General features: G+C 44.3%; 1 protein-coding gene across 1 annotated transcript in view; it reads right to left on the minus strand.

Annotated features, from left to right (window-relative positions):
- The window catches only part of Tmtc1 (transmembrane O-mannosyltransferase targeting cadherins 1), a 223,706-nt gene that overhangs the window by 12,515 nt on the left and 194,407 nt on the right, over positions 1 to 16,784 (minus strand). The window contains exons 14-17 of the mRNA XM_059256410.1: positions 9,079 to 9,181; positions 6,987 to 7,122; positions 6,355 to 6,499; positions 5,302 to 5,439 (exon numbers count right to left, since the gene is read on the minus strand). Of these exons, the coding sequence (XP_059112393.1) occupies positions 5,302 to 5,439; positions 6,355 to 6,499; positions 6,987 to 7,122; positions 9,079 to 9,181 (522 nt within the window). The remainder of the gene's footprint in view (positions 1 to 5,301; positions 5,440 to 6,354; positions 6,500 to 6,986; positions 7,123 to 9,078; positions 9,182 to 16,784) is intronic.

Genomic DNA, 16,784 nt, shown 5'->3' on the forward strand with positions numbered 1-16,784 from the left:
TTACTCTCTCCTCTTCCAAGAAAAAAAGGTGCATGTCTGCCTGACAGGGATGTGGAAGCCCCTGATGTCTGTTTGATTAAGGACAGAGTCCTTGACTCTGGATTGTTTTTGGTGTGATTGAGCCTGGAGGGTCACTCCCCCCAGAGCACATCAGGCTGTCATTGTTCTTGGAGCTTTGTTGGGGCAAAGTTTTTTCGTGTGCCCTTGGTCTTGTGTGTAATGTATTAATTGTTCTCTTTGTTGACTTGACTGGGACAGTTCCCTTCTTCTCTACTAGACCTTTGCCTAGCCCACTGGAAGGATGTGTGAGCCACAATAGAGGGAGCTGGGTTCCCCACCCCCACACCCCGATTGAACTAAGATAAACAGGTAGCTCCTGCCAGATGGGGCTTGCATACTGCAAGAGGGGCTTGCTGGCTGTGAATGAGGCCATCATCTCAGTGCTGATGTTCCAGTTCTTGGATTGTCTGTGTAAATGTTATTTGTTTCTGTTTACTAACCTCCCTTATTTTCCTAGAGGAAGAGGAGGAAAGAGAGGCATAACAAAGGCCATCTCCGTCCCTCCCTAGCTCTCTTGCTATCAGGACTGCAGCCAGCTGGCTGCTCTCACGAGGGTGGGGGTGCGTGCTCTCCGTACAGGCAAAGACAGGAGCTTTGGACAGGGCAATGGGGAACTGCTTGCAATTGACAAAAACTGTGTGAACACTAAAGAGAGAATCTGACCCTCCCTTCCTTTACTGTGATGACTTCAAAGTCTCTTCTGCTGGCCAGCAGCTTCTCTTGTTAACCCTTCTCTGTCCTGATATTGCTTAAAAAGAAATGTTAAATTACCAGTTCAAGATACTGGAAAAACTATGCTTTTGTTTCCACAGGAAAAATACAAATTTACATGGTGTGAAACCTCAATAACCCCCCTTCCTCTATCCCCTACAGATAAAGAGGAGCCTAAACCAGGATTCCTAAGTGTAGATGAAAAGTTAGACCCCTTTTTCCCAGGTGGCTTTATCAGCTACAGAAACTTAGAAAAACACAGAGTCAGAATATATGACCATCTGGCAGAGGCTAAGTGGTCATAAAACATCCCAAACTTCTTGAACCCCGGAGACAGCTCGTAAAACTCCTAGACACGGTTGTTTAACAAACAAGAAATAAAGATAATATGAAAAATTACTGATGTGAACCAGAAGGAAGGCGGGCTGTGAGAGATGAATTATGTGGTCTGTGCCTTTAAGAACTAGCCTCACTAAGAAAGGGGCGCTCCTTCCAATCTCCCTGCTGTGCGTGAGAGATTTGAAACGAGCCCCCTGCCGAGGCTTGTAAACTTACTTCATCTGAATAAACCTTGCTTTTTGCATTCTGTACCTAAGTCTCCCAATGGCTTCTTTGGGGGCGATCTGGGCATAACAATGGGTTTTGGTCATTTGAGTTCAGTGGGTTACAAATACTTGCCATCATTTAAGAAAATTGGTTTCAAATTATTGTTGGTTAAGATAAAATATAATGTTTTTATAAAAAATGACTTGAGATATATAAAAAAAGAATGAAACATGTTTCAGATTTCTTTGTCTTGCTATTTTTCTGTTACATTGAGACTCCAAAGGGTCATAGTTGTAAAAATGTCTGTCTACTCTACAGGTATGAATGAAAAATGTGGCCACATGTATGTTTGGTTTTGAATGTCTGAGTTTGCATGTCCTTTGTGTTAAGGAATACAAGTTAATACTAGTCATCTGGCTATTCAGATACTAGTTTAAAGCATAAACTGTTCTATTTTAATATAAAAAAAAACTAAGAGATATATTTGATTAATATATCTCTAGGAGAACAAATTGGCCTGGTTATTGTTACCAAACTTAGAGATATTTTCAAGATTAGGCCTAGATTTGTTTGGCTCAGATACATTTAATAGATAATGGTCCTCAAACCTGTCAAAGATCTGATGAATATGGCATTTACATTATTTGATAAAAAGCTTACTATAGCAAACAGAGACTCCGAGCTCCCCAGCTCCTAGCAATGACTCCCAAGGTCTCCAAAAAAGGTATGGAACAATGACAAGAAGATGCCACCTGAATTGTGGACAACACCGACCACTGGGCAAGACGCTCTGACTCAACACCTGCTGCCAGGGATGTGGCCTATGAGACACTGACAAGATAAGGTCAGTTTTTACCAAGTTGCTCCTCAACAGGGAGAATTTCACATTATGGGCCCAGCAGCCAAGACTGATGCTGTCTTGACACCTGTCCTGCCAACACTATGAAGACTATAGGAGCCTGGGATGATGGCAGTCTGGGTAATGGATAATCTATGTTGTTTTTTAAAATAGACTTACAAGTTTACACTCAGGTAAAGTTTATCCTTCTCAGATCTTTGATGACATTGATTACTGGACTAGCTATAGCTTTCTCAGCTTAGTAATTGATTGATCAATGGATTAATTAATTAAAGTTAATAAGTCTCTTTAAAAAAGATAAACAGGTTCTAAATATAGACTTACAGATGTTTTTCATTGGGCCAAGGAAATTTCAGTCCAATCTATACTTGGTTCTCTAGATAGAAAAGACACTATGGATTTCAGGGCAAATTGATAATACTTTAATTACTAAGACTATGGGTCTAAAAGTTCCAAATAAGTTCATAGGTTTTAACTCCTGTTCCTAGTTTATATCTATCTCAACAGGTTTGCACTTGGCTGACAGATACATCCAAGCATCATTTGCTGGTGACAACCTACTGCAAATGACTATGAGCCCTGAACTTGCTGAAAGCTGATATGGACCAATTTAGCCAATATGCATACCATCTCTTCAGCTGGTCAATAAAACGTTCCCTCTTGTCTTTGACTAACATTCTGGCTTTCCAGGACCTTGACAACAACGTCCCAATGTCAGCAGGAAGTAATTACAGAAGAGAGAAAACATCGCCCCTGTTTCCCCCCCACCCCAGAATGTTAGATCAAAAGGGAATTTCTTGTCATAGGGAACCTGAGATAAAGTTCCAAGTTCCTTGAGGATAAGGAACTCTGTCAGCCATCATAAGGCTTTTGGCCCTGTGCTTCTGCTAATTACTGTTGGCTCTTATATCACTGATGTCTTAACTAAATGATGATTCATGTCTGGGTACCACTAAACTGAGGATGCTAGAATTCCAATATCCACCTCTGAACCCATGACACACTTGCAGATGGCAAAAACTACATAAGGGGAAGCTCACTTTGCCATTGATAATGGGAAAACTCTTATGTTCTGGTCCAATTAGTCTCTGTTATGAAATTCTTTGAGCAGAGAGGCAGATACACTCGAGAACCTGTGTCTATGACTATTGCCCTCTTGTTAGGTATTGGGGGCATCACTGCAGGAATTGGTACAGGAACTACTGCCCTCGTGCAGAGCAACCACCTTATGCAGTTACAAATGGCTATGACTACTGACCTAGAGGCCATAGAAAGATCCATTTCTGCTCTGGAGAAATCTTTAACCTCGCTCTCTGAGGTTGTGTTACAAAACATAAGAGGTCTGGATTTACTATTTTTAAAGGAGGGGGGATTAAGTGCAGCCTTGAAGAAAGAATGCTGCTTTTATGCCGACCATACTGGTATTGTCAGGGAATTGATGGAAAAATTAAGGGAAAGGCTGGCTCAAAGAAAAAGGGAGTTTGAAAATCAGCATGGGTGGTTTGACCTTTGGTCCCTGGGCCTTTCAGCGGTTGACTCGGTTTATCAAAAATCAGATTGATTCGGCCTTACCACCACACGTCTCGATTCATTATCACAGAGTAGATTCCAAGGAGGCCGGCCAGGAGCCCCATCAAGGACTCAGATTCAGTGTCCTAAGGCCCTAGCGTCCCCATGGTCCTGCTAGAGGGTACTCAATGGTGGGAATAGTACAGGGCCCACGCTGGAGACAACAGCGTACAGAGGTCTTTGTGAGACCGGCTCAACATGGCACGCTGCTGAGCGTGGGAAGCCCCCTGTGTAGCCTAAGACAGGGACTCTCTCGGACCTTAGCCACCCCGATCACAATGGACTTGGTCCATTTTTGAGAAAAGAGGGGGAACTGTTGGGGACCGACTCCGGACAGCTGTGTCCCGAACTTTGTGTGACTTTCTCTGCTTCATCAAGCCTTGACAGGAGGTTCCTGGCCTAACTGTAGGATATATGATTAGATAAACTTTCTGGAGCCTGTCAGCCAGCTGCAGGGGCCTGGGATCAAAGCGACCTCGCCCCGACCCCTCCCTTAGGAATTTTCCATTCTCTCCCTGCTTCCCTTGCTCTCCCTCCCTGCCTGAAGCCCTGCTTATAAGCCTCAACACCCAGTCAATAAACGGAGACCTCGACGCAACTCAGACTGACTCTGTCTTCCTTTACGCGCCTGGTCTCCTTTCTCTCTCACCCCCATTGATCTTTCAGGAGGTGCCTCCTCGGGTCTCATCAAATAACCTGGCCCGCAGGACCGGGCATGACCTCAACTAGCCAGGTGCTGATTCTCAATGGGATGCTTGGTGTCCCTCTTTCTGATCTCACCAATCACATTTGTCTTATGATTTCTTGATCAGTGTCTGTCTCTTTCTCTACATAAGCTTCCTTAGGCCAGAGTAGCATTTTTTTTTCCATCCTCCCTATGCCTGGAGCCTACCATAGTGTCCAACACTTTGTAGGCATTTAATAAATATTTTCTTGAGTAGGTTAATGAATTTAATGGTTATGTGATTTTTCAACATACAGATAAAGAGTCACAGTTCTGCCTCCCAGGGCTGTCCTGAGGATTGCATCAAATATTAGAACTTGGAGAGCCAGAGGGCTGGGCATGGAGGGGCTGGACATTCAGGGGCTGGACAGTCAGGGGCTGGGTATGCAGGAGCTGGGCATGCAGGAGCTGGGCATGCAGGGGCTGGACATGCAGGGGCTGGGCATGCAGGGGCTGAACATTCAGGAGCTGGGCATACAGAGGCTGAGTATGGAGGGGCTGGGCATGCAGGGACTAGACATGCAGGGGCTGGACATAAGGGGGCTGGTAATGGTGAGATGAAGTATCTGAAAATCAAGGAGGAGTCAAGGATGTGCTGTTTCAAGATGTGTCAGGAGGTAAGAGAGTGTCTGAGAAAAGCTCCCAGTGGGTGGAATGTGCAGACCAATGCTCTCAAGACTTCGTGGCATTGTGAACATGGCGCTGGAGGATCTTTTGGCGTATGCTGTTTTTCTATGTAAACCCCACATGGCTCTAAGGGCCCTTTTCTACCTCATCTTGGCATTCCCACTTGCTTTGGTGGTTGAAAGCTTGGAAGAGAGAGCTTCCTTACCTTCTCATGGTGCTCCTGCTTGCTGTAGATTGCCGATAGGAGGCGGTAGCATTCCAGGCATCTGGGTTCCTCGGACACTATGTGACTGGTCATCTTTTCAGCTTCTTTGGTCTGACCCATCACTGCTAAAACCTGTGCCTGAAAAACCACAGGGCACCAAGCTTAGAAGACACCTGGTCACTCCTTAGCAGATGAACCAACATCTGCAGAGAGGTATGTACAAAGCATCCCAACACCCAGCACAAAGCATTTTAGAGAAAGCTGAATGCCACAGCAGAGAGTCCAGCATTTGGCTGTAGTAGATTCCTGCATGCACTGGGTGCCAGTGATGGGAGTGCCATAGACACTCATCAAACAGCTTGTGACTCTTAAAAAAGGTGATAAAACGTGCCAGGAGGTAGTTCCCTCACAGAACACAATGATGTAAGAAAATGACAGATCTGATTTAAGAAGAAAGCATGAAATTCAAAACACTGAAATTAAAATGTTGGAGGTGTTAACTGCCCTGAGTTTGATCACCACCCTACGGGTATATGAGACAACGTCTTGACTTATGGGAATCATAGGAGCAAGTGACAGACGAAGCAGGTGGTATCTACCACCAACTGTCACGCCAGGAAGAACAGGCCACATACTAGAGCACGCAGACGCACCTAAACATTTGCTCGTACACACCCGTCTATTGACACTCACACACAGGAGGAGTGACAAACAAATGCATCAACGCCAAAAACTAGTGGATCTGGGTCAAGTACTCCAGGCAGTTTTTGTTTGGTTTGGTGCTGGTGATAGAACCCAGGCCCTGGGCATGCTGGGAAGTCCTTTGCCAGTGCCCACAGCTCCCTTGTAGCTTGCGTTGGGAAATTTGAAGTTATTTGGAAACAAGGAGCTTCAACAGCGTCTGTGTCTTGGCTTGTGTAACAGGTTGCCCCGGGAGTCACCTGACAAGTCACACAACAGTGTTTTCCTTTCAGCTCAGAGGCTCAGTGGTGTCAGCTCTCTGTTTGCAAGCTACACTTACACCCAGTATCACTTTATCTCCTCTCTACTCACCAGTGCCAGGCGGAGATCCCTCTGGGAAGGCTGGAGTGAGACAGCTTCCCGGTACACTTCCAAAGCCTCCTTGTGTCGGCCAGTGTTGTAATAGAGTGCTCCCAAAGGTGACAGGACCTCAGCCGTGCGGGCCACCTTCAGGGCACTGCAGGGAGAAAGGCAGACAGGTGCTTCCTGAGGTGGGCACATTTCCAAGGTCTGCACTTAGGCAGTGGGAGGACTGCCCAGTTAGATACCCATTTGAACTTAGTCTGTTTATAGATCAAAGTCATCCTCTATCCTGGGTGAATGCCTCCGGTGACCCACCAACCCGGCAACTGGGTCTCAAGAGTCTGTACCAGTCATGATGATTGACTTGCTCAGGTTCTGACAAAGAGCAGCCTTACACCTGTTTCTAGTATTGAAATGGCCACTTCATCCCAACCCTGACTGAGCACTGTGGCCTCACCAGTGGGGAAGTTTCTGTGAGCACATGACTACACTGTCATGCTATTCTGGAAGCAAGTCGCTGTCACCTGAGCCAGCCACATGTGCTCCTGTTCTGAAAGGCTGTCTGTCCCAGTAGCTAGGGAGCCCGTGAGAAACTGCTGATGGTTCCAAGAGGCTAAGAAAGCGAAAAGAAGGGACTGTACCGTTTGTACCACTCTTCTGCCATGCTGTTTTCTCCCAAGGACCTGTAGAGTCGGCCCAGATTCACCACAGCCACATGATGGCTTGGGCTGAGCTGGATGGCCTGCTGGTAGTGAGCCACGGCCTTCTCTGGAGAGCCTATAGTGTGATGGGGTGGGAAGAGAACAGACCACAGGGATGAGGGGCATGGCTACCAGTCTCCCTTCTGAGGCATGTCATTCTTTCTCAGCATGACAGCATCATAGCATCAGGTATGCAGTTTGTGATCAGCTTGATTTTGGGCCTCTTATGCTTGCCACTGCCTAATCTTGACCCGTCACTATTCACCAACACTTCCTAGGAAATTAATAAAATGTTGGCAGTGATTTTTTGTTTGTCCAAAATAGAGTCTTACCCTTTAGCTCAGGCTGGCCTTGAACTCATGGAAATCCCACAGCTTCAGTCAAGTGCTGTGATGACAGGCATGAGCCACCACAGCTGGCTGTGGTTATGTATCTAAGACATTGTTGCTTATCATTACACACAAGGTAGAACAGGCTACTGCAGAAAGAACACAGGTCTCAGTGATTTCTAAAGGTCTGTCTCAATTTTCAGGATAAAAGAGTGACAGTGCTCTTTTGAAAACCTGTAAATCACACATTTTATTGAATGGTGTGTGTGTGTGTGTGTGTGTGTGTGTGTGTGTGTGTGTGTTGCATATACTTTTGTGTGCATGTGTGCACAGGAAGGAAGGAATGAGATCAGTTTCTCTCCTTCCACCACACAGGTCCCAGGAATCAGGCTTAGAGGCCAGTACTCTTACCCACCAAGCCATCTTGTTGGCCTCCATGGTATGCATTTAATGAGATTTTAAACACAGCAGTTATGTCACCTTGTATTTGCCCAGTGTGTATATTAAAACCTCTCTGCTCACATGGCCTCCACAGTTGTTTAGGATCCTATTTAGCTGCCTCTTGGGACTTAAGAGGTACTTTTTTAAAAACACCAAAACAAAATTATCTCTTTAGAGATGTAGACACTAAAGTGCAAAGACCTTAAGGGACTGGATAACAATCCCAGGGCAAGTAAAGACAAAAGCCAGAGGGAGAATCTGGTCTCCCTGGTCTGAGAAGGGCCCCCAGAGAAGCTTCCTAGAAACTAAATAAGTGACTGAATTTCAGAGCAGCCCAAAGTGTCACAGACTGGACCCACAGGTCCACATGATCTCCCCACTACACTCTCTTTGAACACAGGTTTATCTAGGACCATGTCAGGGGGCCATCAGTGATTTGACAGGGTTCTCTTCAGAGGCTCATGTGGGACTGTTGTTGAATTGAAAGGACAAGCTTTAGTTCAGGCAGGTGAACAGGTGCTCTTCCTACTTTAATGATGTGTTATCATGTGTCTAATGATCCAGCAGGGGGCACCACACAGCAATTTATATGCAAAAGCAGCTTGCTTTCCCTAGATGATCCAAACATAAGCTTATATTCTATTAAACAGAAAAGCTTCACACATCCTAGAAAATGAAAATCCTTTCAAGCACTTAATATTGAAAAATAATAATCAGACTGAATTCTCCTGCAGGGCGGACAGTCGCTGAGCCAATAGCACAGGGAGCCACTTTTATATTAAAGCCAAAAGTCATCACATTATTTCTGAGGATTCACTACACATGAACAGTGTATGGGGCTCTGTACAAATCACAAAGGAAACAGAATCTGTGCCCAGTTCCACCTGTCACAGGAGGCCACTGTGTCAATTGCTAGAATGCATTTCTGAAATGTACATCAAGGAAAAAATTCCAAAGGCTTGACAAAGTCAGTTATAGACAGCAGCCACCATTTGCTGGAAGCAGGTTTGGAGGCAGGTTCTTCCCTGAGGAGGATTTTGGCAGCACTGAGGCACAGCCCTGTGGATGTGGTGTTAAGAAAGACAAAGCTACTTCCTGCTCTGGGAGTTTTCTTACAGACAGGATGCTGAGCTGAACTTGGAGATTTAGAAAAATGGCAGCCCTACAGTTTATGGGTGCAAAGTGTAAGCCACCTGCACAGCTGATGACTGACACCAGTATGAGAGAGAAAAGGGATCTCAGCAGCGTGGCGGCTCACTCACCAGAGTCAACCAAGAAAACTGCGTAGTTGTTGTGTAAATCTGAGCTGTCTGGACAGTTCTTTATTCCAGCCTGGTAGACGTCCTCAGCTTCCTTAAATCTTTCCTTTAGCAGAGAACAAAGAAAAATAAAGTTTTATAAAAATAGCAATACAGTGAAGATTGGGAGTGAGCAGGGAAAAGAGAGAATGCTTACTGAGCCTTGATTATATACCAGGCACCAAGAAAATCGCACAAGCTTTGCCTGAATCCAAGCCAACATTAACTGCACACAAGTACAGATGTGCTTAGTTCCTCTGGTGCACACACGCTGATACTTACGAAGATGCAGCATCTGGACAGATCCAGACCTGTATGTGGAAAAGGTCTGAGAATGATTTTTGGAATGGGGTTCCTTCTTCACCTTGGTGACTCTAATGGAAATGCTGAATATCAGTGCAGGTGTTGAGGCACAGAGGTGGCAGCTGGGCTTGGAGGCAGAGTGCTAGGGGGTTGACAACTGTATTTGACAGAACAGCCCCCAAGATTTGCTAGGGGAGTTTTGCAGTGTGTGTGTGTGTGTGTGTGTGTGTGTGTGTGTGTGTGTGTGAGAGAGAGAGAGAGAGAGAGAGAGAGAGAGAGAGAGAGAGAGAGAGCGCCCTACTTGCTCTGTAGTCCATGTTGACCTAACCTCATAGCCCAGGCCAGTCTCTTAACTCACTACAAGCCTCCTGCCTCAGTCCCATGAGTGCTGAGATTGGGGGCAGGTTTTAAGGCAGGTGATGAGGGGCCTGGTGCAAATGAAACAAGGACTCTGTCTTACCCCTTCTCTTCTTGAAGTATTTTGACAGTTCACCAAACCCTGTGCTCCTTGCCTTATTAAATCTGTGCTTTTAGGGGGCAGGAGAGATGGCTCAGCAGTTAAGACCACTGGCTGCTCTTCCTGAGGAACAAGGTTCAATTCCCAGCACCAACAAGGCAGCTCACAACTGTCTGTAATTCCAGTTCTAGGGGATCTGACACCCTCACACTGTCATGAATTCAGGCAAAAATCAATGGACATAAAAATATTTTAAAAGTTGGATGTCCAAAATTAAAAGATTATAATTTACAAAAAATAAAATAAATCTGTGCTTTCTAAGTTGGCTTCTGCAATGGGATTATCTGTCCCCTTGAGGCATATGCCATACCAGCCACACACCTCCAATGGGCCATTTTCTAACTGCCCTCCTTCTCTATATACCTTAACATATTTTAATTATTTACAATTTAATAACGTTTAATTCAGAACATAATAACTTATAGGTATTTTTCCACAGTCATCTAAAATCATTGTATCATCCTTTCTTTTAAAATACATGGATTAAAATTATGTAAATAATCAAAGGTTCTGAGAATTATCTGAAAACTATAGTTAACTATTTTATTTCCTAGTACTGCTGTTAAAGTTAGGCAAAATAAACCAATCCAGTACAAAGCACTTTGCAACTTTTCCTTAAGATGCTAAATGTTTATCATGTTATCATGACATCATCAGCAATGTGAAAATGGACACCCCAGCCTGTAAGTGAAGGTATGTGGGGTGGTCATCTTCTATGCTGCTCAGGAAGCCAAGAGACTGAGATCCAGAAGCTGGAAGGGACACTGTGGGCTCTTCACCTTATGTGGAACCACCAATGCTATCTGTCTGAATCTGGTTATTTCAGCACCATTGAGGAAAGGAGGATGTTTACATGTGACAAGCGTTACTTATTGAATCAGACATCCATAGGCCAGCAAAAAGAGATGCACATTTCTCAAACACCTTCTCTAACTGCCAAGTTCAATAAATGTCAAACTCAAAGAAGTTAAAGATGAATGAAAATCTCAAAATAGGTACTTTTGATCTTAGTAAGCCTGAAAGAAAGCTTTTGAAGACACTGTGCATTGAAAAGTCGATGTGTGTGTGTGTGTGTGTGTGTGTGTGTGTGTGTGTTAAAGGACAGGAAGAGTGTACACTACATCAGATTCCAATCAACGTTTAGAAAGTATCATAGGGCCTTGGTCCACTTATCCACAGTGTATCACAGTTGCAGCAGCTATAGGAAGTAGGGCACATCCATCAGGAATTGCCCCCTGGGACCTGTGAGGGGCTCAGTTGGTAAAGGTGTCTGCTGGCAAGCCTGACAGCCTGAGTTCAATCCCCTTAAACAGCAGAAGGAGAGAACTGATTCCCTCAAGTTGTTTTCCAGTCTCTACACCTACATGGTGGTGCGCATGCGCACACAAACACACACACACACACACACACACACACACTTTTATATATATAAATAATTTCGTCTTTACCTATAACATTCTGTCATGGGTGGGAAGGGGCTTATAAGGTTTCCTCCCTTCTTGAGGAGCTGTAGGCAGTTAATGGTTGTGGGGAAGGAAGACTCTTATTCCTCAGTGATACAGCTTATTGAAAACAATAAAGTCTAACATAAATAATGCATTTATATAAAAAATACCTTCCAAAGAGAAAGAGGATTCCATAGTGGCATTAACTGAGATATTTATTAGATTATTCTGGTTGTGGGCATACTGGGGTCAGAATTAAGAGCCTCACACATACTAGTTCCTGAGCTATCCCTGGCTCCATGAAATTAACTCTTTACAGATCTCTTTGATGTTTGACCTAGTAGAGGATATCTGGGTTCTCACACCTGCTTCTGTGCCAGTGCGTTTTAAGTGGTTTCTGTTATTGGTAGTTGAAGTATGAAGAAAATGTGACCTGACAAGCTGAAAAAATGGAAAGGGGGCTATCATTTTAACAGCCTTTTCTGAATTTCGGATATACCACGTGAGTACAGAGAACTACTGTAAATTTACAAAAGAATGAGATCGAAAGGCAAGTTACTTTTTCATATTCGTAGGAAAACTGCATTGACCACTGTGGACCCCGGGAAGCTCCCTCAACACCACTGTAGTTGGAAACTTAGAGGACAGTCCATAGCAAGGTGTATTTAATGTTTAGGAGGTGTACAGTGGGTTCTCCTAACCACAGAAAAAGTTCCCTGACACAGCCACAGGTCTGGACCCCATTCAGAAATGTGTTCATTCTAACTCTGAAGCAAAGCAGTCGCAAAGTGCCTGTTCACTGGTACAGCACTGGGAAGCGGGCATGTATGTCTGTGACAGCCCTGGAAAGCTGAGGACTCATGGATATGACACTCTGGGACACAGGGGACAGATAAGTCTAGCAGCTTTAGGAAAATGGATACCTGGAGACTAAGTTATATGACATCCCTGGGAAGCTGGGGACTGACAAGTCTGACAGCCTGTGGCTTCCTAACGTCCTGCTGACTTTGCTAAGACACAGCAACCCCGAAGAAGAAGACATTGAGGGGCCTGCCTCATCACTAGCACTACTGCTATTTTCTTTACAAAACGGTAAACATTCAACTTCAAGTGATCACAGGACAATTCTGAGAAATAGTATATCAATGTTTGATGTCTCATTTTCCTTCATATCCAACTGAAATAAATCAATGTGCTTGGCGCTCTTTCCTCCCTGAGGAAATGTTGGCATTTCTAATGCTGCATGTCTTTGTCTCCCAGCAGAGTGTGAGCAATGCGTGTGTGGTAACAGAGCGAAAGAGAAACAGCCACTTCAAAGAGGAAAGCCAGAACAGGAAAACAACAATGAAGAGGACATGGTGACTGGGAGGGATAGCAGAACACATGGATACAGAAGAAGAAGAAGGAGGGGTACAGGGATTAAAGTGCTAAGCTGGATGGAAGCAGGGGGATGAGGAAAGGAATGGGTTAACCAAGGATTGTGAGAAAGCCTTATGGAAACCCACTAGTAGGCAAGATAATTTCAAAATATGATTTAAAAAAAAGTTCAAGTGGAGGTACCATGCACAAGTGGACAATGCAGCTTCCAAGAAATTACAGAAAACATCATGAGACACCTCCCTAAGAGACAGTCGATGGCCACCCCTAACTGAGGAACAGTTGGCAGCTGATAGCTCCTGGGGAGGGAGAATCATTCTTTTACAGAGGTTGTCCATTCTCCAGTGGAGTATGTCCTTCCCCCAGTGCTAACTGAACAAATAAAGAAAAAAGAAGACAGGAAAATGGAAAAGAGGTGTGTGGGGGGAATGGTGGCAGGGAGGAGGGGAGAAAACAGGGATGAATATGATCATATTACATTGTATACATGTATGGAATTCTCAAATAAATTAATACACACGCACAAAGAACATAAGAGCATATCTCTATAGGGGTGACATGGGACCAGGAAAGAGGATACCCACATGTGCAAACAACTGAAGTGTCCGATTCCCAGCCTTTCCTGTCATTTTGACCCATCCTCTACTCTTGCAGATGTAAGATCCACATGGTCTTCTAAGTCTTCTTCTGGCCAGAAAGGTTTTCCTCCTCAGCTTCATGCATTAGCTTATAGCACCCGCCACACCCTTAGCCACGTCTTTTGGCTCAAGTCCCCATAACACCCTGAGTTGCAGGGAGCTCACTCTCTGCTTCCAACTCCCCTTTCCATGACTAGGTTTCAGGAAGGTAAGACATAGGCCTTGCTATTTGAGGGATCTGTGGTGTTTGCTGGGATTCGCATTCTCAGTCACCATGATCTAAATGATTAAATTAATACATTCTCACATTAGGGTTCACTCCAAGTTGACTTAGCCCTGAGTGTTGAGTGTGACTGACCCAATTCATGATAGCATTGCAGGAGAGACACTGAGTGTATCCTCTTACTAACTCATGTTAGGTCTCAATATTCTTTCAAGACAGGGTTTCTCTGTGTAGTTTTGGTGCCTGCCCTGTAACTCGCTCTGTAGACCAGGCTGGCCTCGAACTCACAGAGATCCACCTGGCTCTGCCTCCTGAGGGCTGGGATTAAAAGTGTGCACCAGCACCGCCCGGCTCAGGTCTCAATATTCTTTCACTCTGGTATTAAATAAAATCACATCCCTAAATACATGAAAGGAAAATATTTTATAAATGTTTTCGTATTAATTGAGTTTTTCAATAGACTATAAACCTGAGGCTAGTGATAATTTACAGTGGTCAGGATTATAAACAATGTTAATTTCATTGCCTTTACTGCTAGTGTAATGCCAAGTTTTATTCTGTGATAAGAACTAGGTGGTTACAAGTTCCTACGGGCTCAGGAACTTCCAGCCCTGTCTGAGAAGCTCAGCATCCACCTCTGAAGCCAGGCTCCTGCCACCCTAAGACTCTCCCCTTCGGCTGCATGGTACACAGAGGGGTGTTTGCTTTCTCCAGTACACCTAAAATTTCAGAAGCAAACGTCCAGTATTTTCCTCAGTTTCTGTCCTATTTTTGGAGCCTGAGGCTCACAGATGAGGCTGGTCAGCCAGTGAGCCTCAGGGATCTTGTTTCCACCTCCCCGGTGCTGGGATTATAAACTCAGTTCATCACACCCTGCTGTTTACATGAGCTCTGGAGATCAGACTCTGGTCCTCATGCTTGTTCAACAAGCACTTGATTGACTGAAATATCCTCCCCACCCCCACAAAATACTGTTCTTTACTTCTCATTCTGAAAAATCACCTGCTCATAATATGGTTTCATTTGTTTGAAGTCCAAAGTCACTTTCCTATCCCAGGTGTCCACCCACCCATCTTATACATGTGGGATTTTCATTTACATGCTTCAGGTGATTACAGGTATGCTACAACACCCAGCTCAAAATATTGTTTTTAAAAGACTGCCAGAAAGAAAAAGTTTGCTGTTATAGAAAAAGAAGGAGGAAGAGAAGGAAGGAAGAAGGAGGACCCAGATCACTAACAGCTGGTGCCTTAGTATGCAAACTACAACACACTATTTTTAACTAGTAAAGTAGGCATTAAAATGATACTTGTAGGGTACTCTGAGTTGGCTCAGCAGGTAAGGGAGCCTGTTGCCAAGCCTGATGACTCAGAGTTCAATCCTCAGAACCCATGAGATGGAAGGAGAGAACAGATTCCCTAGGGTTGTCACCTGACCTTCACCTGCCATGACACATGTGCCATAATACATGTGATCCACATACATACATAAAATAGTGTACATTGCTATTCATAAGCTAATGGCAAGGGAAAAGAACCCACTCAGACGACACACAAACCTGTGTTAACACAAATGTATGTAAGAATTCTGAATGAAGCAGGATGACATTGTTTCTAGATATTATTACACTGAGTAAGGGACACATGTCATTTCTCTGATTTTAATACATCACAGACATTCCTTGTGTAATAAGATGTAGCATGAATCTTAAAAGTTCTTATTAATAAAAACAAACCTGGAGCTGGGTGAATGCTGGAAGATGAGAGAAGCAGAACAAGACACAGCTTCCTCACCTCGCCAATTCCTCAGCTGATCCTATTTCCTTAGTCTGGAAGACTCTGAGTCCTCATATGAATGGATCTCAGCTGAACTACTGCTAAAAGCCTAAAAGCTTAACCAGCTATATAGTTCCTCATCCTCACACCTTAAATACCTTTCTGCCTCCTGCCATTACTTCCTGGGATTAAAGGTGTGAGTCACCATGCTTTTAATATTGTGGCTGTTCTGTTCTCTGACCCCAGATAAGTATATTAGAATGCACAATATTTTGGGGAACACAATACCACCACAATAAGAGAAAAGGCTGATTTCATTTTCTGCCTGAGTTTGCTTTTCTCTGGCTTCTCCATGGCTAAATGTGGCTGGGAGTGATCTCCCTGTTCTGGAGGTGCCCTGCTGGGGTTCTGTGTCCCTGTCCTGGAGGGGTCCTGCTGGGCTTCTTGTGTTTCTCTGCAACTCTCAGGCTTCTGTTCCTAAACACTTGGATTATGAGCCTGAACTGCTCTCCCCATCACCATAAAGGTTTTTTTTTTTTTTTAAGGACATAAACAAATAATTGAAAGTTACTGTTCTCAAATTTCCCCACTGAAATAGCTAGCTGGAAAGAGTAATTGATACTTTAAATGGCAGAAAAGACAGGATTAAAAAGTCTTAGAAAATCAGAAATTTCAAGCAGAGACAAAGAACTTGGGTAGGAACATACCATTTTGTGTAATTTTAAAAGCCATTTTGTGTAACTTGAAATATGATACCCAAGCTTGCCATCACCAGTCAGCTCTGTGAGGAGTTAGGCCTCAGAAGCAAGCCCCAGGCAGCTCAGATAGGAGGCTAGCTCAGGACAGGCCTTGGTATACTAACCAAGTGACTCCAAGGTAGTGTTGATGTGCTAGTGAACCAGTCCCAAGCTGTGAGCTCTGAAAGCCAAAGCTACTGCCCAGTGAAATGATACAAAAGTTGTAACTTTAGAAATGGCCTCTAGGATTGCCCTGCCTTGCTCTGGAGAGCAGGCTTCTCTAGTCTCTGTGTTGACACTCATCAACAAGAAGCCTCAAAACTCTGTGCATGGCCTTGTCTTGGTACTTCTGGACTATCACTGGGCACACACAGGCCACTAGTCAGTCCCAGCTGCTGGTCTATGCTCTCAAGGGATCCCTGACCTTCATCAGTGCCTTGCTTCCAGTCTGCCTGCCACAGCTGAAGGACTTCACCATAGACATAGGATGAGCCTGCAAGCTTCCCAAGTGTTCTTACCAGAGAAGATTCCCCTGTAGCAACATTTTTTTTTGTCCAATCAACTGTTCCTGGTTTGGTAAGATGTCTGCTTAATTTTATATTAGCCTAATAGTATAAGGGATGTTTGTGTGAATAAACCAAGCATATTCAAAAGA

Source organism: Peromyscus eremicus, chromosome 3, assembly GCF_949786415.1.
Source record: "Peromyscus eremicus chromosome 3, PerEre_H2_v1, whole genome shotgun sequence".
Lineage (NCBI taxonomy): Eukaryota > Metazoa > Chordata > Mammalia > Rodentia > Cricetidae > Peromyscus > Peromyscus eremicus.